Source organism: Aquila chrysaetos (genome assembly GCF_900496995.4).
Source record: "Aquila chrysaetos chrysaetos chromosome W unlocalized genomic scaffold, bAquChr1.4 W_unloc_1, whole genome shotgun sequence".
In the NCBI taxonomy this organism is placed as follows: Eukaryota; Metazoa; Chordata; class Aves; order Accipitriformes; family Accipitridae; genus Aquila; species Aquila chrysaetos.
This window is the reverse complement of record NW_024470321.1, coordinates 3,088,958-3,111,691: the sequence shown is the minus strand read 5'-3', so window position 1 is coordinate 3,111,691 and position 22,734 is coordinate 3,088,958. Positions and strand designations below refer to the sequence as shown.

Sequence of the window (22,734 nt, the reverse complement as noted above, 5' to 3'; positions counted from 1 at the left end):
TAGTGTTCTATGTTACTGCTCTCTGGAAGGTGCCTTTATCTATTTATTTATTTATTTATTTATAACTCTTATTTCCACCAAGATTTTGCTGCTTTTGCTTTGCCCACAAAGCTAATGCTGCAAACACCTAAAATGAGGTTGATTATATCCATATTAAATGAGTTGGAGTGCAGACAACTTTCAGGTTTTTCAGAGATGTGATCTGAGACTGTGAGCAATGCTGGCAAGAACATCATTCTGTAGTTCGTATGGTGTTCCTATGGAGTGGGTTGGAAGTTGTTTAGTTGCAGGGATAGCAGTGAAACTTTGAGGGACCCTTGAGGCCATGCTCATGGGGAGCATGTTTTGTTCAATGCCTCTACCTCCAGAGAGCAGGAGCTGCTGCAGTCTGCATCTGTCTTAAAACAGTCCAGATCTTATATGGCTGTTGGGCAGGGGAAGGCATTTTGCTGCATTATTTGCTGATTGAATGGCCTTTCCTTCTCTTCAGGGAAGAGTAGTCTGGATGGATGTATCCCATCCACAGTCATCCATGACCCCAGCTTGGACCACAATGTGAAGTGGTTGCTTTTGAGCAGCAGAGATGTGATACAGACCTATCATGTAGTTTGGCTTGAGGGATTAGTGGAGGCCTTTGTCTAATGAACGTAATTAGTTGAACAGTTCTTAGACTTGAAGGTTTGGTCTGCTGAAGGAAGTCCTGGAAGAATTTTTTCTTTAAATGCAACTGTTGAATTCATAGCATTGGGACAAATAAATCTCATGGTTCAAGTCACTAGTGCTGGCACCGTTACAGAGTGCATGTTCTTAGACGTGCACCAGCAGTAGTGAACTTTCAAGTTGTCAGTGGAGTGTGTGCATGTAGTTATTTATTGTTACTTCACTCTCTCTTGCATGCAAAAGTCTCGAAATATCAAATCCTGACAATTGCCTTTATGAACGTGACTCGTAGAATCTGGGCAGTTGTTTGTGACTGGTCTTCTGTTAGTGTTTGGGTGCAGTGATAAAGCCAAATTTATTCTAGGTGGCAGTGCTCTAAAAACATAAGCTATTTTATACCCTATGCGTTCATTACATATGGTAAACATCTTATGAGCTACTTGTGTTAATTCCCTCCCCCCACTCCTTATTACCTTTGTGCAAGCATGTTTAAGGTACTATTTTCCATTTTAAATCAGTGTTTTCTTTGGTTTATAAACAGGCTGTTAATATTAGCTTCAGGCTAAGTGGTGGCATGCAAAGTTTTGACTTCATAATAATTTCAAAGTGTGGTGTTGATCTGTTTTTAGAGTGTTCCAATGTTCAGAAGAATTGAATGTAGTATACTACTTTGCCATCTTAAAGGAAAACCACTTCTTAAAAGACAAAACATGAATGAGGTAAACGTGGTTTAGACTTTTGCTTGTCTTGGGGGGGGGGGGGGGGGATATGCAACCACTGATCTAAGTTACGAAAAAATAGCTAATGGGCACAGTTAGGAACTACTTTCCATAAGCATTTCTTGTTGTTTGGTAGGCAACATGAAGCAGAGGTGTTTTTCACTTTCACTTCACAGCAGCCTTCCACTTCTGATGTTTTCCCACAATGCGACAGGACCCATCAGTGAACAGAGCATATTGCCTCTCATTTTCTGACAGTTTATTATACAGTGGGGCCTCTTCAGCACGTGTCACCTCCTCCTCTGGCGACATTCCAAAATCTTTGCCTTCTGGCCAATCCGTGATCACTTCCACAATTCCTGGGTGACTGGGGTTTCCTATGCGAGCCCGTTGTGTGATCGGTGCGACCCACTTACTCCACGTGGCATCAGTTGCATGATGTGTAGAGGAGACCCTCCCTTTGTATATATTGTATATGTATATATTTTTGGTTTTCCACCTAATTTTCATGTGATACTGCTTCCTACAACACACTTTTCCTATATTTCAAGAATACTAAAGCAGTTTTGTACTTTGAGGGAGTGTGGTTTTATATTATTTCCATTATAAATAGTTAATATACACCTTACTTGTATTATCCGTTCCAGATTTTATATGCACAGTCTGTTCAAGTTTAATATTGATACAGCATATGAAATTTGTTTGTATTGCTTTGTATCTATACCTCTGACTTAATGCTTGAGCCAAAAATCAATGTCATGTTTACATAAAATCCAAAAGAAACACCCAGATTCTGCAGTGATAAAGTATTGAGAGCCAAACCTGGGTCTTCATGTTGGGAAAACAGAGATGGGTTTAAGTCTGATCTTCAGAGAATAGAGTTTGAGACCTTGGTTCAACAGGGTGCTTTATTGAGTAGTGGCTGCAGTGAACATTTTCCTTATGGTATACCATACCTTCTTACAGTATGAGAAAACCCAGCTCTTTTGCCTTGTGCTTTATCATGCTGAGTAGAAATGCAGACTTCTGAAACAGTGCATGCATGTCTCATTTAGTATTATAAATCTGATATCCTGTGTATTGGTAACTGCAGCAGTTTCCATCTCCAAAGAGCTACACAATCATAGCTGCCCTACCAGATTGCTTGGGTTGAAGGTGAGATTTAGCATCAGCTCAGTGGTGGGAGAGGTGAAAGCAAAGTGACTCGTTTCAGTGAATCAGTGGCAGAGTTGAGATTAGGACCTGGGTTCATGCCACTAGGGTGCACTACTTCCTTCTTAGTTATCGAGAGAATGGTTAAATTTGCCGATAGGTGCAGGCTCCCTGGTGTGGGGTTTGGAAAATTGCTGCCAACTTGCTGAGCTACTAGGAGATTCACATTGGTCTTAATCGGATGCAACTCTGCTTCTGCAGCTATCATTTACCAGATAAATGTTTTTCTTACTATCAAACTTTTATGAATGTTGTGATGGAATGGCAAAGGGGGCTTGTAAACTAGCTCCTTTTGATTTTATTGGAGATGAAAAGGGTATGTATGAAAGAAAGGGTTCATCATATTTGTTATTAAAGCAAGTTCTTTAAGATATATAATTTCTCAGAAATAGATGATTTTTACTTGATTAATGAAAGGTTATTGATAATGAGATATGGTATTTTACTTAATAATGTAAACTCTCTTTTTTTTTCTTTTTTTCCTTTCACAGGTTTCCACTTGAGTGGCACAGTGACAGAGCCTGCAATGCAGTCGGAGCCAGAAACTGTTTGCAATGTAGCTATCAGCTTTGATCGTTGCAAGATTACCTCAGTGACCTGTAGCTGTGGAAACAAGGACATATTTTACTGTGCCCACGTTGTGGCGCTCTCTTTATACCGAATCCGCAAGCCAGATCAGGTCAAACTGCATCTTCCCATTTCAGAGACACTCTTTCAAATGAACAGAGACCAACTACAAAAATTTGTACAGTATTTGATCACAGTGCACCACACAGAAGTTTTGCCAACTGCTCAAAAATTAGCAGATGAAATTCTTTCTCAGAATTCAGAAATCAATCAAGTCCATGGTAAGTTTGATACTTGTTCTTCCTTTTGTTTTGTTTCCTCTTTGGTTTTGAGCTTTTTTTGGTGGCATTCAGGAGCGTGACCTCCTGAGGTCCCTTCCAACCTGAATTATTTTGTGATTTTATGGTGTTTACTAAAGAGGATTCTGTTATTGAATCTTCACTTTAAGATGTTTAGGAAGTAATACTTTTTGGAAAAGAGAAAAGACACGTTTGTTAGATACAGAGTAGGTAGAACAAAAGAAGGGAGTCTTTCTGATAACAGGGCTCATCTGTAGCCTAGCCCCTTTCTTTAAGGTCCAGTGACCCTGGCAGGTGGTGCTGCAAGAAGGTGAATTTTGGGAGCAGTGTTCTTTGGCTTTGAGGGCTATGGGGATGTGGCCAGAGGCAAGGCAATTGCTCTACTTGTTGTGGGACGTAATGAGAGGGTGGTTTGCAGAGCTGCCTGGTGGCAGTGGAAAGGGAAGCTAAAGCAGGTGCAGGACACTAAGTAATAGAGGAAGATGCTCAGATGTTGTAAGCTGAAGGTGTGTATCACATGAGAGTTGGTAATAGCCTGAACGTAAGGAATTAAGGGGAAGGAAGAATTATGGTGAGTATGCAAGTGGTGCAGAGAACACTAAAACAGTCAAGGGTGATTAGAAAAGGGGAAGGTAAGGGTGGGAAAGGAAGGACATATGATGGCTATAATGGCTATATTAGCTGTACTATGGCTAATGTAAGAGGAGAAATGACAGAAAGGGTGTTGTAGAGAGTGCTTAAACTTCATCAACATTGTCTGTAATTATACTAATCACAGGCATGTTGATCTTTGTCAGCTATTTCCTTATTATCAAAATATCTCTTTATTCGTTAGTATTTAAAGTATTTTTAGAGAGAGATTTAATGCTTATATCACAGCCCAAATAGCAAAAAGAATGGGAAACAAAAAACAAAGTTGTTGATAAATTATGAAATTTCACAATGAGTTCGAGTAGGGTAGTTTAAAAAATATCCACAAAACTAAAGTTTGTCTTTTAAATGTTGCTGTTTTCCTAGTAAATGAGATTGCAGTGTGTCTTTATTGACTGTTAGTATTTCTTAATAAAATGCCAAAAACTGAAGTAGAAAATCCAGGCAGCACAAGAAAATAAACCAAAGAAACCTGGGTTACAAAAGAGGATCTATAGTCTCCTGATTTTCCTCTCAGACTCCCATGAAACCATGGTCTGATTTATTTATTTAAAGATATGTTTATGATGTTAATTCCAGGATTCTTTTAAGGAAAAAGTTAGTTCCTCTGATTATATAGCAAGTGGGCGTTCTTCTGGGATTCATACTGTAATTCTGTTATTTTGATCTTGCAAATTCCTTAAATTAGACATGAAAAAGCTAACCGGAAGAAATCTACCCCTGGTTCTAATAGCATAGGCGGCTGAACATAAGATCACCATTCACTCTGTCATATCTCCTGTGCTGCAGGTGTTCAGTTTGTAATACAAAACTCTTGCCTCTCTTGCTTTGAAAAGTTTAACCTCACTAAACCAATGTTTGAAGAGGAATTATATTGAATGCTGTTTTAAGGCACAGGTAAGTAAGAGGAAAAACTTGCTTATAAAAGTAAGAGGAGACCTGGCACAGAAACACCAGAAACAGCTTTGATTAAAGGAAAGTCCTGAATCGGGAGTTGGATGAGGAAATTCTCTTCTCAAAAATTCTCTTTTTTATATCAAAAAAAACCAACAAAAAAAACCAACTAAGCACCACACAGCTGCTTGCTCACTCCCCCCACAGTGGGATAGGGGAGAGAATCAGAAGAGTAAAAGTGAGAAAACGTGTGGGTTGAGATGAAGACAGTTTAAGAGATAAAGCAAAAGCTGCGCACACAAGCAAAGCAAAACAAGGAATTCATTCACTACCTCCCATTGGCAGGCAGGTGTTCAGCCATCTTCAGGAAAACAGGGCTCCATCGTGTATAACGGTTACTTGGGAAGACAAATGCCATCACTCTGAACGTCCCCCCCTTCCTCCTTCTTAGCTCTGCTTTTTATTGCTGAGCATGACGTCATATGGTCTGGAATATCCCTTTGGTCAGTTGGGGTCAGCTGTCCCAGCTGTGTCCCCTCCCAACTTCTTGTGCCCCCCAGCCTACTCGCTGGTGGGGTGAGAAGCAGAAAAGGCCTTGACACTGTGTAAGCACTGCTCAGCAATAACGAAAACATCCCTGTGTTATCAATGTTGTTTTCAGCACAAATCGAAAACATAGTCCCATACAAGCTACTATGGAAAAAAATAACTCTATCCCAGTCAAAATCAGCACACTTGTCCTGTCTTTACATTTTCTGTTACTAGCACTGGCTGCTTCACAGCAGTTGCTGTTTTCTTTGATGCTGTGCACTGCTGAACAGGTGTTATATTTCACGCAAGAGTTCTGAAATTAAGTACAAGATGAAGTGACTTATGTCTAAACTTTGAATCATTTGAGGAATCAAAGGCATAATATTTTTGAATTATTAATTTTATGATCTTTGTTTCTATTTAATTACTGTTTAGAATAATTCTGAGCACACTAAGTTTATAAAATCAATTACTATTCTGTTGTGAATCAGCGTACAGCAGTATTAGTTTCTATCTGGTACCATTCAGTCTTTGCATAATACTCATGCTTTTTATTTGTAATTGTTTTTCCATATCTTCTTCTTAATGCTGCCATGGGATGTGTCGTGGTTTAACCCCAGCCAGCAACTAAGCACCACGCAGCCGCTCACTCACTCCCCCCCACCCAGTGGGATGGGGGAGAAAATCGGGAAAAAGAAGCAAAACCCACGGGTTGAGATAAGAATGGTTTAAAAGAACAGAAAAGAAGAAACTAATAATGATAATGATAACACTAATAAAATGACAACAGCAATAATGAAAGGATTGGAATTTACAAGTGATGCGCAGTGCAATTGCTCACCACCTGCTGATAGACACCCAGTTAGTCCCCAAGCGGCGATCCCCCGCCCCCACTCCCCCCAGTTTATATACTAGATGTGAAGTCACATGGTATGGAATACCCTGTTGGTCAGTTTGGGTCAGCTGTCCTGGCTGTGTCCTGTGCCAACTTCTTGTGCCCCTCCAGCTTTCTCGCTGGCTGGGCATGAGAAGCTGAAAAATCCTTGACTTTAGACTAAACACTACTTAGCAACAACTGAAAACATCAGTGTTATCAACATTCTTCTCATACTGAACTCAAAACATAGCACTGTACCAGCTACTAGGAAGACAATTAACTCTATCCCAGCTGAAACCAGGACAGTATCCACCCCTTATTTATACCACTGACGTCATGCTCAGTTCCCATACCTTCAGTTACATCCTGGTCAATCATCATCACCTTTTCCATCCCTTTGAGACATATAAACAATGATATATATATATATATATATATATATATGAATATATGTATGCACACACAGAGATATCATTCCTTTAGTTTATGGGCCATGTTCATAAAATGTTCATTGAGTTAATTTAATTCCCGACTCTGGGCTCCATCTGTCGTACCAGTCTTTCTGGGCATGAGGGATGGTGCAAAGTCTTCTCAGTCAGTAGAGCAGGATTGGGCTTCAGTGCGGTGTGACGAGCAGGTGACATTGGACGCAGCAGGAGGATGGTGTGCACCGTTGGATTGTTGCCTGCTGGAGTCAGTTCTGGTTCCATCACTACTGCGCTTTGCTCAGTTTTATCACAGTTCTTTCTTGCTTGATCTAAGTGATTCTTACTGTAACACCATTGCTATATCATATAACAATTATAGTGACGATGACATACGGTGGCAGGGTTATATAGCAACTAATATCATACAGTTTGATTCATTGGCTATTCTCACCTAAAATCAAATCCCCTTGAGGCACACATTGGACTTCCCCATCTTTTCGCATCACCCACCAAGTGCACCCAGGCCCTTGAGCAAAAGCAATCCCACAAATGGGTTTACCTTTGCCTGAGGCAGGAGTAACCCAGACTGTCTTCCCTAATGTATTTGTTATGTGCACTACAGGGACTTTATCCCCTTCTATAGTACATAAAATTCTGACTGGGCAGGGCCACCCCGATTGGCAGATCCTCTGGTGTTGACTAACCAGGTGGCTTTTGCTAAATGTGTATCCCAATGTTTGAAGGTTCCACCCCCCATTGCTCTCAATGTAGTCTTTAACAGTCCATTGTATCGCTCAATTTTCCCAGAGGCTGGTGCATGATAGGGGATGAGATACACCCACTCAATGCCATGCTCTTTGGCCCAGGTGTCTATGAGGTTGTTTCGGAAATGAGTCCCGTTGTCTGACTCAATTCTTTCTGGGGTGCTGTGTTACCACAAGACTTGTTCTTCAAGGCCCAGGATAGAGTTCCGGGTGGTGGCATGGGGCACGGGATATGTTTCCAGCCATCCAGTGGTTGCTTCCACCATTGTAAGCACATGGTGCTTGCCTTGGCGAGTTTGTGGGAGTGTGATATAGTCAATCTGCCAGGCTTCCCCATATTTATATTTCAGCCATCGTCCTCCATACCACAGGGGCTTTAACCACTTTACTCGCTTAATTGCAGCACATGTTTCACATTCATGGATAACCTGTGCAATAGTGTCTATGGTCAAGTCCACCCCTCGGTCACGAGCCCATCTATATGTTGCATCTCTTCCCTGATGGCCTGAGGTGTCATGGGCCCACCATGCTAGAAATAGCTCACCCTCATGCTGCCAGTCCAGATCCACCTGAGCCACTTCAATCTTGGCAGCCTGATCCACCTGCTGGTTGTTTTAATGTTCTTCAGTGGCCTGACCCTTGGATAAGTGAACATCTACGTGACGTACTTTGACAACCAGATTCCCTAGCCGGGACGCAATATCTTGCCACAGTGCGGCAGCCCAGATGGGTTTACCTCTGCGCTGCCAGTTGCTCTGCTTCCATTGCTGTAGCCACCCCCACAGGGCATTTGCCACCATCCATGAGTCAGTATAGAGATAGAGCACTGGCCACTTCTCTCAGCAATGTCTAATGCTAGCTGGATGGCTTTCACCTCTGCAAACTGACTCGATTCACCTTCTCCTTCAGCAGTTTCTGCAACTTGTCATGTAGGACTCCATACAGCAGCCTTCCACCTCCAATGTTTTCCCACAATGCGACAGGACCCATCAGTGAACAGGGCATATTGCCTCTCATTTTCTGGCAGTTTATTATACAGTGGGGCCTCTTCAGCCCGTGTCACCTCCTCCTCTGGCGACATTCCAAAATCTTTGCCTTCTGGCCAGTCCGTGATCACTTCCACAATTCCTGGGTGACTGGGGTTTCCTATGCGAGCCCATTGTGTGATCGGTGCGACCCACTTACTCCACGTGGCATCAGTTGCATGATGTGTAGAGGAGACCCTCCCTTTGAACATCCAGCCCAGCACTGGTAGTCAGGGTGCTAAGAGGAGCTGTGTTTCAGAACCAACCACTTCTGAGGCAGCTCGAACTCCTTCACATGCTGCTAATATCTCTTTTTCAGTTGGGGTATAGCGAGCCTCGGATCTTCGATATCCTCAAGTCGAAAACCCCAGGGGTCGGCCTTGGGTCTCCCCAGGTGCTTTCTGCCAGAGGCTCCAGGTAGGGCCATTTTCTCCAGCTGCAGTATAGAGCACATTTTAAACATCTTGTCCTGCCCAGATTGGTCCAAGAGCTACTGCATGAACAATCTCCCATTTAATTTGTTCAAAGGCTTGTTGTTGCTCAGGGCCCCATTTGAAATCATTCTTCTTCCGGGTCACTTGATAGAGAGGGCTTACAATCAGACTGTAATTTGGAATATGTATTCTCCAAAACTCCACGACACCTAAGAAGGCCTGTGTTTCCTTTTTATTAGTCGGTGGAGACATAGCTGCTATTTTGTTGATCACATCCATGGGGATCTGACGACGTCCATCTTGCCATTTTACTCCTAAGAACTGGATCTCCTGTGCAGGTCCCTTGACCTTACTTTCTTTTATGGCAAAACCGGCTTTCAGAAGGATTTGGATTATTTTCTTCCCTTTCTCAAAGACTTCTTCTGCTGTGTTGCCCCATACAATGATGTCATCAATGTACTGCAGGTGTTCCGGAGCTTCACCTTTTTCCAGTGCAGTCTGGATCAGTCCATGGCAAATGGTGGGGCTGTGCTTCCACCCCTGGGGCAGCTGATTCCAAGTGTACTGGATTCCTCTCCAAGTACAAGCAAATTGTGGCCTGCACTCCGCTGCCAAAGGGATTGAGAAAAATGTATTAGCCATGTGAAATGTGGCATACCACTTGGCTGCCTTTGACTCTAGTTCATATTGAAGTTCTAGCATATCTGGAACGGCAGCACCCAGCGGCGGCGTGACTTCATTCAGCCCACGATAGTCAACTGTTAGTCTCCGCTCCCCATTAGACTTTCGCACTGGCCGTATGGGACTATTAAAGGGTGAGCGAGTTTTGCTGATCACTCCTTGGCTCTCCAGTCGACGAATCAACTTGTGAATGGGGACCAGCGAGTCTCGGTTGGTGCGATATTGCTGCCGGTGCACCGTCGTGGTAGCAATTGGCACTTGTTGTTCTTCAACCCTCAGCAACCCCACAATCGAAAGGTCTTGAGAGAGACCAGGCAGGGCAGACAGCTGTTCAATTCCCTCTGTCTCCAAGGCAGCTATACCAAGGGCCCACCTATACCCCTTCGGGTCCTTAAAATACCCTGAGATAGTCTATGCCAAGGATACGTGGAGCCTCTGGACCAGTCACAATGGGGTGTTTCTGCCATTCATTCCCAGTTAGGCTTACTTCAGCCTCCAATACAGTTAATTCTTGGGATCCCCTGTCACACCAGAGATACAGATGGGTTCTGCCCCTTTATAACTTGATGGCATTAGAGTACACTGTGCGCCAGTGTCTAGTATAGCCTTATACTCCTGTGGGTCTGATGTGCCAGGCCATTGAATCCACACAGTCCAATAGACCCGGTTATCCCTTTCCTCCCCCTGGCTGGAGGCAGGGCCCCTCTAATCTTGGTCAGAGTATCCGGTACTCACTTCTTGTAAAATTGGCTCATAAGTCCCTTCAAGAGGATCAGAAATAAGATAGGCCCTTCTTCTACTATGTTTGGAAACTGGAGCAGCATTTTTCCTGGGAGAATCCCCTTTGGTGGTGGTTTTTCCTCGCAACTCGCGTACCTGTGCATGTAGGACCGAGGTAGGTTTTCCATATGCTCCCCTATATGGCGGCCGAAATCTTTTTGCATATCCTGCAGCTCTCTCAAGGATAGGGATGGGGTGATTATTTCTGGTTCTGCCTCTTCCTCCTGTTCCCGTGATGACCCTGGCTCATCTTCCTTCTTCACTAAGCAAACTGGTTTTTTTGTCTATTTCTTCTTCTGTATGGGGGCTGTCGCACTTTTTCCACTGCAACAATCTAGGGAAAATGACACATCGCCAGGGACTCGCCCTGGGGAGAAAACGATGCATGCTGTCTTGCACTCTGTCTTCAGTCACATCGCCCTCCTGTTATCAGTCACGTACGCCCGACCTTGTTCTACTTTTTGTGCATTCTTCAGCAAGCTCATAATAATTGTGCCTTTGTGCAGTTAGTAAACTTACAACAACAGTTGTGCCTTGTGCAGTTTCCTTCGTCCTTCCACAATTTCTCCCACAAATTCTCCCACAATTCCCCCTCCCTAAGCTCATCTAAACAGTCTCGCTCGCAATAGGTGAGTATAATACATAAGTGTGCATAGTTTAACTATTCTAACATACTGTTCAAAAGCGCCAAAGCACAAGGAATGATCGTACAGACAATGGCCAAAATACACAGACTTCCAATGATGGAGAAACCCCATTTTTTCAACCAGCCAAACCAATCCTCAGGAATACCTGAAATCCCTATCACTTTTTACAGCATCTTGGAGTTGTCGAATGATCTCGGCTTGTTGTCTGATGGTTTTCAGTGTCTCGGTGTTGTTTGTAAAGCCTAAACAACAAAATTCTGGAAAAAGGGTGTTGTTTTGTTTGCATCGTACCTCAAATTGAGCCAGTAGAAAATCTATGGGTGGAAGTAGTGCTTGTAATTGATTTGTTGTCATTTCCTGAAGCGCTGTTAATGCGTCGATGGCTCGAGCAGTGGCGTTTCCTTGTTTTAAAACCAAACAGGCTAAAGCTTGAATATTCATTCTGTTTATCCAAGGTCCTACTTGGAGTAACTGATGAGAGTGTCAAGTATAAAAAATCAGTGGGTAAACGGACGTTGGGGTCACAAGAGCTGTCCAATTTCGTTACCTGTACAGTTCCTTTTCTTGACGTGTCACGTTGATTAATTGTGCTTCTGTAGGTGCCCAGGCTTTCAATTGTCCTTTGGAACAGAGTCCTCCTCGCAGTTTTGGGGGTATCACTTTGTAGGGTGTTAATCCTTATTGGTTCCTTGTACATCTGGTCGGATCCATTTGGCCGGTACCCATCTGGGTCCTGAGTCTGTTTGGACACAGGCGTATCCTCGCCCCCATTGTAAAATGGGTACCGGCCCTTGCCATTCCATCGTGATTGGATCTCGATACCGAACTGGTGCTCCCAGCGTACGGTCAGATAGCAATGCGGTAGAAAAATGTCGCTGTGCCGCGGTGTGATGCTGAGATGGATCTGAGTCACCTCGTGGCATATGATTTATGACCACGCAGGCCTTGGCTAACAGTTCATTTTGATAGCTTACAGGTACCTTCTCCCCCTCCCTAAGACGGTCTAACTGCGTCTTTAGGGTTTGATGGGCTCGTTCAACGATTGCTTGTCCTGTAGAATTGTAGGGTATTCCGGTTATATGTGAGATGCCCCACTTATTCAGAAATTCGCGAACTCGAGAACTAACATAATTGGGGCCATTATCTGTTTTTATCTCTTGGGGAATCCCTAAGACACTGATGGCGTGACAAAGATGTCGTATGGTGGCTGTGGCGTTACTCTTGGTTTCGGCAGTAGGGCAAATATAGCCGCTGCAAGTATCTATAGTAACGTGTAAATACTTCCGGGGTTTGAAAGGTTCATAGACTGTGATGTCTGTTTGCCAAATTTGATTCGGTAGTAGACCGCGGGGGTTAATTCCCCATGTCCAAGAGTTAGTTTGACGACAGTGTGGACAAGAAGCGACCACTGCTCGAGCATCAGACAGGGGTAGTCGGAATTGTCTTGCTAGTGCTTTAGCTCCTTGATGAAAAAATTCATGAGAAAGTTGGGCTTGTTGTAAAATGGGGATATCTACTGTCTGAATGAGGGTTCCTGCTGCTTTGTCTGCATGAGCATTTCCCCCCGTTAAAGCGCCTGGTATTTGTGTGTGACTGTTAATATGTGCAAAAAATACAAGTTCTTGTCTTTTCTCTAATATTGATAACAGCTCTTGAGCAGGTCCAGTCCCCCCCGGCAAACTTTGTTTACATCGTTGTGTTAAGTTATATTCGCTCTCTGTTACAATATTTAGAGGGATGGTAGGCCAAGTCGTTAAAGCAGTTAACACAGCATGTAATTCTAAAATTTGTACAGATCCTTGGCTTTTCCAAGCTCTGGTATGCCATTGATTGTCCAAAAACCAGGCTATAGCTGCCTGTTGAGTCGTTCCGGAGGCATCTGTAAACACAGTGAGGCCTTGGAGGGGTTTCTCTGAAATGGGTGTTTGTGGTTTGAAGGTTGATGATAATAGACTCTTAATGAGAGGGTCACCCCTAGCCGGGATAATTTGCCCCATAAAATCTGCTAAGGCCGCTTGTAAACACATATCAAACATTAGTAACTGTTCAAAATTATGGGGACTAACAGATGTTGAAATAAATTTAGGATCTCTTCCTGGTAACTGCTGTGTTCGTCGTCGTCCTCGAGAGGTTGCATCTGCCAATGCTACTAAAAATTGTGGTGCAGCTTGTTTGGGATAGCTGGTATACAGCCATAACAAAGGACATACCCGTGAATCAATGAATTGATATATTAGTCCGTTTGCTCCTTCTCGTTGCATAGTTATATGCAATTCTAATGGGATTTCTGGGGTATAACGGCTGAGACTCTTGTGAGCTAGTTTAGTAGTTATCTGTTGTAACACAGCCTTTTGTGTGTCTGTCAATGTGCGAGGAGCTGCGGCATCTGGGGTTCCTGCTAAATCTGCTAACAAGGGTTGTAACTCCTTGTGTGTTATGGGAATGAATTGTCTTAACCACTGCAGGTTACCAACCAACACCTGTAGGTCGTGTAAGGTTGACACTTGGTGTTCAATGTGTAGTTTTTGAGGCTGGACTGCTCGTTTCTGAATGAGTGTTCCCAAATATTTCACTGGAACAGTTGTTTGTACTTTTTCAGGTGCTACTTCTAGACCATGCTCCTTAAGAGTTTGAACCAAGTGTTTTAAGGTTGTGTTAATGTCTCCCTCCCCGCATAGCAAAATATCATCCATATAATGATAGAGAACCCAATTTTGATGTGTATCTCAAAACTGACGCAACGCGCGAGAAACAAACCACTGACACAGAGTTGGGGAATTTTTCATCCCCTGTGGTAACACCGTCCAATGATAGCGCTGTACTGGTTCTTGATTGTTGATCGTCGGGATCGTCATCGCAAATCTGGGTCGATCGTCCGGATGGAGTGGAATAGAACAGAAACAATCTTTTATGTCAATTACAGCAACTGGCCAGTCTTGGGGTAACATGGACGGCCAGGGCAGGCCTGGTTGCAATAGTCCCATGTCTTCAAGAACAGCATTGACTGCCCTAAGATCATGCAAAAGACGCCAGGCACCTGACTTCTTTTGGATGACAAACACAGGGCAATTCCATGGACTGGTGGTTGGGACTAAATGTCCTTTTTCTACTTCTCGTTGTACTAATATCCGTAATTGAGACAATTTTTCCTGAGGAAGGGGCCACTGGTCAACCCACACCGGCTGTTGGGTCTTCCAATTCATGGCTATGGCTGGCGGGAATTGGCCAGCGGCCCCTACGAAAAATGGGGATCAGTGTTCAATTGTGGATCAGAAACTATGCGAAGCGATAGACCTTGCATAGCATCTCGTCCCAACAGAGGTAAAGGAAGCCCTTTTAACACAAATGGTCTGATCACAGTTGACGGGTGATGATCTCTATCTCCCAATATTTGAATTTGGATGGGTAAAATACTTTTTCGGGTACCTTGACTGCCACCAACCCCAGTCACGGAGACACTAATCTCTTCCAAGGGCCATATTGTGGGCCAAATTTCTTGGGGAATCACAGTGACATCAGCCCCAGAGTCTAAAAGGGCTCGAATTTGAATGCTCTGTCCCCATTGTTCGCCCACTGGTTGTAAAAGACATCCAATCATAGGATGTGTTGACATATCCAATACTTAATGAGCCATAAAAGTATCTTCTGGAATATACATTGGTATTTCAGTGAGGGGAACTATAGTGGCTTGTATCGTGTCATTTGTTTCATTGTACATTCCCGGAATAATATCAACCCCCCATTTATGAGCCCCATTGCCCACTAGAATGCCACCCACATTCTCTCCTGATCCTCCTCCCTTCAAAGTTATCGTTGTGGGTTGGCCCACCCAAACCCCTGTGGTTGTTCTTAAAGGCCGTCGGTTGTGATCTTCCAGGGCAGGAGCTCGTCCTTTTGCTGTCCAATCGTCGGTGATTCTCAGCATTCTACGGGATATGCTTGACAGGACGGATTGTTCTCCGGCAGCCCTGCCCGCCCCGTGCTGGGACCGCCCCTGTAGTTTCCCTGATGTTCCCCGGCCCGTGTCATGCGACATTGCTTTGCAAGATGCCCTAACTTCCCACAGCGGAAACAACTCCTTTGTTGGTCTGAATTTGGCGTCCTGCCCAGATTGGCTCTAGACACTGAAGGACACTGGCTTCTAACGCGACCGCTTCCCCCACAACCAAAACAGATGTTTTTCCTCGGGTTGTTATTTGTGCGATTGCGAAGTACAGCTGTAACTGCTGCAACCACAGGTGCCACTGCGGTTTGAGCTTCTGCTTCTAACACCCGTTTAATCATATCTGCTACTGAAGCTTTTGCTGGCAATTGCGATAAAATTTGCCTTGTCTGGTCATTTGCTTGTGTACGAGCTAATTCTTTCGCAAGAACTGGCTTAACCTCGTCCGGTCTGTCTGCTACCTCCACCGCCTTTTGCAAACGCTCTAAGAAATCCTGATATGGTTCATTAAGTCTCTGAATAACCTTTGTATACGGGACTCTTTTCTTTTCAAACTTACTGACCTTCATAAATGCATTTCTAGCACACTTTGAAGAAGCTGTTATCACCCGACCTCGCAAACGGGCCTGATTTTGAGGGGATGCATGATCTCTGGTCCCCGTTAACTGCGCCATAGAGACCCCTACTAAATCGTGTCCTGGAGTAAGAGCGTCCAAAACAACCGCTTCTGCTTCCTCTTTAAACGCCTGCTCCCAGAGGCACATCAAAGGTGCCCTAAGTGCTGCACGCGCCAGCTGTCTCGAATCAAAGGGCAGTAACGGCTGAGCATAAATCACATCTAACAGAGCTCGTGTCCTTGGGCCATTCAATCCGTCATCTCTACAGCTCATCTGCCATTCCTTTACTAAATTGTAATCTAATGGTTGCCATCTAGGTCCATTTTGAGTGATTAACAACGGACACACTAATACTCCCCCTTCATCTGAAGGTTTGAAATCCACACCCTCTAGAACACAATTTTTTGCTATTAACTTCCAATCCGTAAACACCGGAGGTTGTGCCACACGATCTACAACGCTTTGAGCATGCTGTACTGTCTGTTCAACAGTCGCCACTAAATTTTTAAATTTCGTCAAAACCTCCGTTACCTCAGTGATCTGATTCTGTTTTGCATTCGGTGGACTCTCCTCATCCGAGTCCGGCAATGGAACTGCTTCTGCTTGCAATTTCTTTCTAATGCAACGTTCTTTTTCATCCGAATCTACCTCCCTCATAGACAGCGGAGGTGCACTAGGACCCGTGGTTGTACTACTCGCTGGCGGGACATACTTAGAGGGCTCCTCTGCCTCATGTGAAAACAATCCTGGTGGGGGAAGGGGTGGATAGCCAAAAAAAGAATCCTCTGGTTGCCCGCGAGAGACTGGAAACGCCAAGGCGTCCGGAGCATCCTCCGCTCTTTCCAGTCTCTCTACTTGTTTTCCCAACATCTCCTCACCTCCGACTCCAGTAACACCTTTACTCTCTTTGTCAGCCTGTACCTCTAACAAATCAAGCACCTCTCTACTCGCCTCTCCGCACAACACCGCTGTAGCCACCATCCAAACCGCCTTTGCCTCTCTCCCCTTCCTCAATACGGTCAACACTGAACCAAGAGCTGCGAGCTTATCCGCAGCTCCTTTCTTTCCACTCAAACACTCCTCCACCAACTCCTCGCGCGCAGCCCGCAGCCGCGACGCGTCAAATATCTCTCCCGGCTTTACTATGAAGCCCCATTGTATTATCCACTGGATGAGACTCATAACTGGAGCCGTATGCACTCCACAGTCCACATCCCTGCCTACTGCCTTTAATACCTTAATAATTGTTCCGATGGATGCCATCGTCACCGGCAGGATCGCCCCGAGGGCTCTCTTCCAATCGCCTGGCCAGGCAAAACACTCGCACACTCCGCGTCCGTGTCGGGGTCACCACTTGTCGCACTTTCTCCGCTGCAACAATCTAGGGAAAACGACACATCGCCAGGGACTCGCCCTGGGGAGAAAACGGACGAACACAGATACTGTGGATCAAACGATTTCTCCGTTTATTAACTGCGCAACACTCGGTTATATATGTTTCTAGTATCTACTCACACATAAGCCATTTGTTGATTGGTTAACATGTGCCGTTCACGCGCTTAAACAATAGTCTAATTGGATAAAGTCCTCTAATCACGCGAATAGTTTCCTCCGCCTGCATGCTGTCTTGCACTCTGTCTTCAGTCACGTCGCCCTCCTGTTATCAGTCATGTACGCCCGACCTTGTTCTACTTTTTGTGCATTCTTCAGCAAGCTCATAATAATTGTGCCTTTGTGCAGTTAGTAAACTTACAACAACAGTTGTGCCTTGTGCAGTTTCCTTCGTCCTCCCACAATTTCTCCCACAAATTCTCCCACAGGGGGCAACTGATACTGGTGCAGGTTGGTCCGCTGGTTCAGTTGCAGTACCACTCGCCAGGTTTTGGATAACCGCAGTGTCTGTCACTGAAGTTTGGGTAGCAGAAGTGCTCGTCACCGGGGCTGGAGGGGTCGCAGTGCCCATCGCCAAGGTTTGGGTAGCCACAGTGGTCGTTGCCGTGGCTGGAGGGGCTGCAGTGCCTGTTGCAGAGGTTTGGGTAGCCACAGTGCTCGTCGCCAGGGCTGGAGGGGTCGCGGTGCTCGTCGCCAATGTCTGGGTGGCCGCAATGCTCGTCGCCACGGCTGGAGGGGCTGCGGCACCAGTTGCCGAGGTTTGGGTGACTGCAGTACTCATCATTTTGTTGTTAGATCCAGAGTCCTTCTCTTCCCCTTGAGGGTACTGAGTGGTGTTGAACAGGGCTCGATAGGCATGGGCCAGGCCCCAGCACGTTGCAGTGATTTGTACCTCTCTGCAGTTGCTGGGGTGACAGCATACCTTTTCCAAATAATTTACTTGTTCTTCCGGATTCTGCACTTGTTCAGGGGTGAAGTTCCAAAACATTGGTGGTGCCCACTGTTCTAGGTACTTGCCCATACTGTCTCACACACCCTGCCACTCATAATTATCCAGCCTCGGGGCAGATCTCTGGGTGATCTTCTTAAATAGTTGTTTAACCTTAAACAAGAGCTGAACCACTTTCAAGAGCATGCTAATTCCTAGCAGTAGGGCTAGGACCGTGCTGGTCTCAACATCCCAAGGGTATTCAAATTTTTCAACATTCTCAAACACCATTGTAACTGGACTGAAGGAGAAAGGAGAGGGGAAGAAAGGTACCCCACCCATAGATTGGCTTTCCGAGGAGGAAAGGTAAATGGTATAATTATTAATAGTTTCCCACAGATGGCTCCCGAAGTATAGAGGTGACGACAATGCTGAGTGCAAATACCGGATTAATCCCACAACCGATAACTTTATCATACCACAAGCCAGTATTACACAATACATTAAAGCAAAAACCTTAATCCTCCTCCCATGGATGATAAGCAGCAGCACAGGGACTACATACAGCAAGTGAGGTGATACATAACAGAACTTTAAAAACGAGAGCAACAACTCTTAAGAACACATAAATCAACATAGTGACCAGCGACTATTAGACCAATAAAATGAATGCTTGTAACAAATTTGTTTTAACAAGCTCTGGTCAGGGTTGTCATTATCTCAACCCTTCGTGCCCCGTGTTGGGTGCCAAAAGGACTGTTGTGGTTTAACCCCAGCCAGCAACTAAGCACCACGCAGCCGCTCACTCACTCCCCCCCACCCAGTGGGATGGGGGAGAAAATCGGGAAAAAGAAGCAAAACCCACGGGTTGAGATAAGAATGGTTTAAAAGAACAGAAAAGAAGAAACTAATAATGATAATGATAACACTAATAAAATGACAACAGCAATAATGAAAGGATTGGAATTTACAAGTGATGCGCAGTGCAATTGCTCACCACCTGCTGATAGACACCCAGTTAGTCCCCAAGCGGCGATCCCCCGCCCCCACTCCCCCCAGTTTATATACTAGATGTGAAGTCACATGGTATGGAATACCCTGTTGGTCAGTTTGGGTCAGCTGTCCTGGCTGTGTCCTGTGCCAACTTCTTGTGCCCCTCCAGCTTTCTCGCTGGCTGGGCATGAGAAGCTGAAAAATCCTTGACTTTAGACTAAACACTACTTAGCAACAACTGAAAACATCAGTGTTATCAACATTCTTCTCATGCTAAACCCAAAACATAGCACTGTACCAGCTACTAGGAAGACAATTAACTCTATCCCAGCTGAAACCAGGACAGATGACATTTAATAAAAATTAACTAATCTACAGTTCATTTGTATACTTAAATTCATAAGATTTTTATAGCATGAAGTTAAAAAAATTCAGTATGGCTCAGTGAGTAATTTGGTATGGTTTCATTTGAAGATTAAAACAACTGTTGTGAGATTTCAGAAATAAGGACCAGGGAAGCAGTTTACCTTGAAGATGCTACATTCTGTTGTTATTTTAAGCAAAAATTACTGTTGACTTGCTCCTGAGGAGTCTGCAATATAGGCTGTTCTTAGCCTTTTTTAGTCAAAGCCCTTTGCTTCTATTTACTTTTCAAGGTTAAGTTCTCCATATATGACACCAGTTCTTGAATGTGGTTGCTCATTTTGAAAGCAGTTGCTCTTAAAATTGCTATGTAAATGGTTAAAGTGTTTAATTTTTCTAAATGCTGCTTTTTAGAACTTGGGAGTTGATTATATTTAACATGTAACCTGTTATGACCATAAATATAAAAGGCTGTTACCCTGTTGTCAAATTTTATTTGGGTGTTCAGTGTTACAAACAATTGTGCACAGTATTCCTGCTTTGATTGCTAAGATTGCAATTTAGTAATTTTAGTAAAAGAGCATGAGTAAGTATGTATGGCCCTATCTGTATACTGAGTATAAATACTTTATTTATTGTATTTAACCGTAAGTACATGACATAAAACCTATTTCAAAGACTAGTCATGATAAGTTAACAAAGCCAGAGGTTGGAGGGAGGCAGATAATGTTAGTATCTATAAACTGACACAGTTTAATTACAGGTTTTAATATTTAGTATAATTATACAGTGTTTTTCACTTTCATAGTTCAAATGGGAACTAATTTATTCTCATGACACCCCTCTAAAGCGCATAAGTAATACTTATCCCCACTTTATGAGTGGGGAAAGGGATTTGGTCTTGGTACCAAACTGCATTGCAGAAATTAAATTCAGGGCTGCCCACGTTCCTCTCCACAGCCAAACTGTCCATCTGCGGAAGCCTTGCGGTGCCTGTTCGGGGCCACACTGCACCCCAAGTGAAGCTGCTGCCTTTGGGTTGACCCTTCAGATCTATCTGGTGTTGAGCCTGAGCCTTCTTGCCAGCTTCATTTCGCAGCTCCTAAGGCAGCTCCCTCCTGCAGTCCTGTTGCTTGTTCAGATAGTTTCTTGTCTACTCACCTGGTCCCACGTCTTCAGAAGAAAAGTGGGAGTGTAGGAATTCTGTCTGTTGCTCAAGAGTGATGTGTGTGCTAGTGGGAGAGGAAGCAGACTAGATCAATCACTGTTCACTTGACTGTAGGTGAATGTAGTGATCTTGAAAAGTCCCTGGTTGAGATGTGGAGATGGTTGTGTCTCAACTGTAAAACAAGAGTGACATGGGCAGTGGGAGCTGAGGCTTCTCTGGCAGCACTGCCAGGAGGCCCAGCTGCTGCCAGGGCTGCAAAGGGGGTTTGGACTTGTGCCTGATCGGACATGCCATCTCTATGCCTTGTTAGTCCATGGCTATTGCTGAAGACTGTTAATGGTGTTGAAAGATCAGTGAATTACAACCGTAGCTGGTGCCAGTTACACATATACTGGAATTTCTTTATACATCCCGATTAAAAATTTTGATCGTACTGAGTGCAGCTTATAATACGATCTTGTGAGGAAATACTGCTCTGAGTCGGAAGTATCTGTAGTACTGTGCTGAATAGCATCGTAGAACTCAGACCCTCAGCTTGGTGTCTTCAGCTTTTATAGTCTTCTAACCCAGTGGCATGAAAATAACAGTGGTGTAAGTATAGTGATGCTGAGCCCCTGGGGAAGGTATATTTGGGATTGTGCTGTGAGAAGAGGCCTTGGTGGGGGCAGTGCTGCTGGCATGGGGCAGCGGGTGCCCTTGTTCCTGTAAAGGAACCCTGTTTAAAGAATTTGCAGTAGCTGTGTTGAAATTTAACCTTCTAGCACAAACTGACTGATGAGCTTTTGATAAAATGTAAACAGTTATGGAAGGAATTTTGTTTTTTCCCTAAATAGGGAAGCTTAGCTGAGGAATCTTAGGCTATTTTTAATATGACTTAAAAGTAACCATACCAAGACTGTTTAAAGATAAATCTCCATTGAAGTGAGGGATAAATATGTGTGTTTTGTATATTGGTGCTTTTATATAGTTCCTTTTCACAGGTCTTTTCTCTGTGTTTTAGAGCAATGAAATATTTAAACTATTTGCAAGGTGATACTGCAAACCTGGGTCTGTTCAACAGCTGCACTGCTTGTTCTTGTGCAGCCTGATTTCCATTTTTATATCATTCTTTGCAACTGAAGACTTATCAGAATGTGTTTCATGTAGCTGGCTGAATTGAAAGCCCCTTAAAACTAACATAGTAAAGATGGAAGCACTCACAGAAGAGGAAGTTTTTCATTCCTTGGTTTTTGTACTGTCTTGGGCTTGATTCCTGTCTTCTGAGACACTTATGGTTCCTGTGGAAGGCAGGAGAGTTCTTTCACATCTTCAAAGACACAATTTCTTATTAATCTCTCTATATATATATATATGGACAGCAGTGCAGTGTTTACAGCTGTAGGCTCTGAAGTTGGAGGCAGTTTAGGAAGTTGCTGAGCTGGAAGACTTTTTTTGACTCTCTCAGCAACTAGTAGACAAGACATCCCTCTGACCCTTTAAATCTTCCAGTTGTATTTTCATTGAATAAAGATTCTAGCATTCCCTGCAACTGCTTAAAAGATTCAACTACATGGTAGAGCTGCAATTGTGAAATAAAGGCTTAAATCAATAGAATCAACGTTTCTATACATCTTTCAATTCCTAGCCATCTGAAGAGTTGTAGCTATCTTTGCTTTTCATGTTCTCGGGACTTCTTTGAAAGCAAGTTTTTACAAATCTGACCCTGTAACTTTCCTTCCCTGCCAGTATCCTCCTTTTAGTATTGGCTACAGAGGTAACATGATCTGGGATTTAAAAGTGATAGATTGTGTTATGCAATTCAATTTCTAACATCTTCTCAAAACCTAACAGAGATAGAGATTACACAGTTGTGACAAGTCCAAAATCAAAATGTCAAGTTAATGAGTCTTTGGCATGCTTAAAATACCTTACATCTGGTATGGTGATGCACTACCTTGAGTTGTTTCCATGACAGTCTAGATAAGTGCTTTTCAACCTTTTCAGTTTGAATACCTTTTAAAAAAATATCCAGTGAAGGTGCAGGCTTCTTCAGAAATATGTAGATTGTTAGATGGTGCAAGAACTTGTTTTAGTTTTGTCAGCCTTTAGAAGAGGCCAAAAGTGGAAAATCACTGATATCAACTGCAAAATTTGAGTTAGAGCAACCTGTGGCCAAAGTACT

The 22,734-nt window shown here is 43.8% G+C and overlaps 1 protein-coding gene across 1 annotated transcript in view; it reads left to right on the top strand.

Moving 5' to 3' along the window:
- LOC121232866 (zinc finger SWIM domain-containing protein 6-like) overlaps nt 1-22,734 on the top strand; it is a 153,535-nt gene that overhangs the window by 77,834 nt on the left and 52,967 nt on the right. Inside the window, 1 exon segment of the mRNA XM_041121337.1 lies at nt 3,083-3,439. Coding sequence (XP_040977271.1) covers nt 3,083-3,439 — 357 coding nt within the window.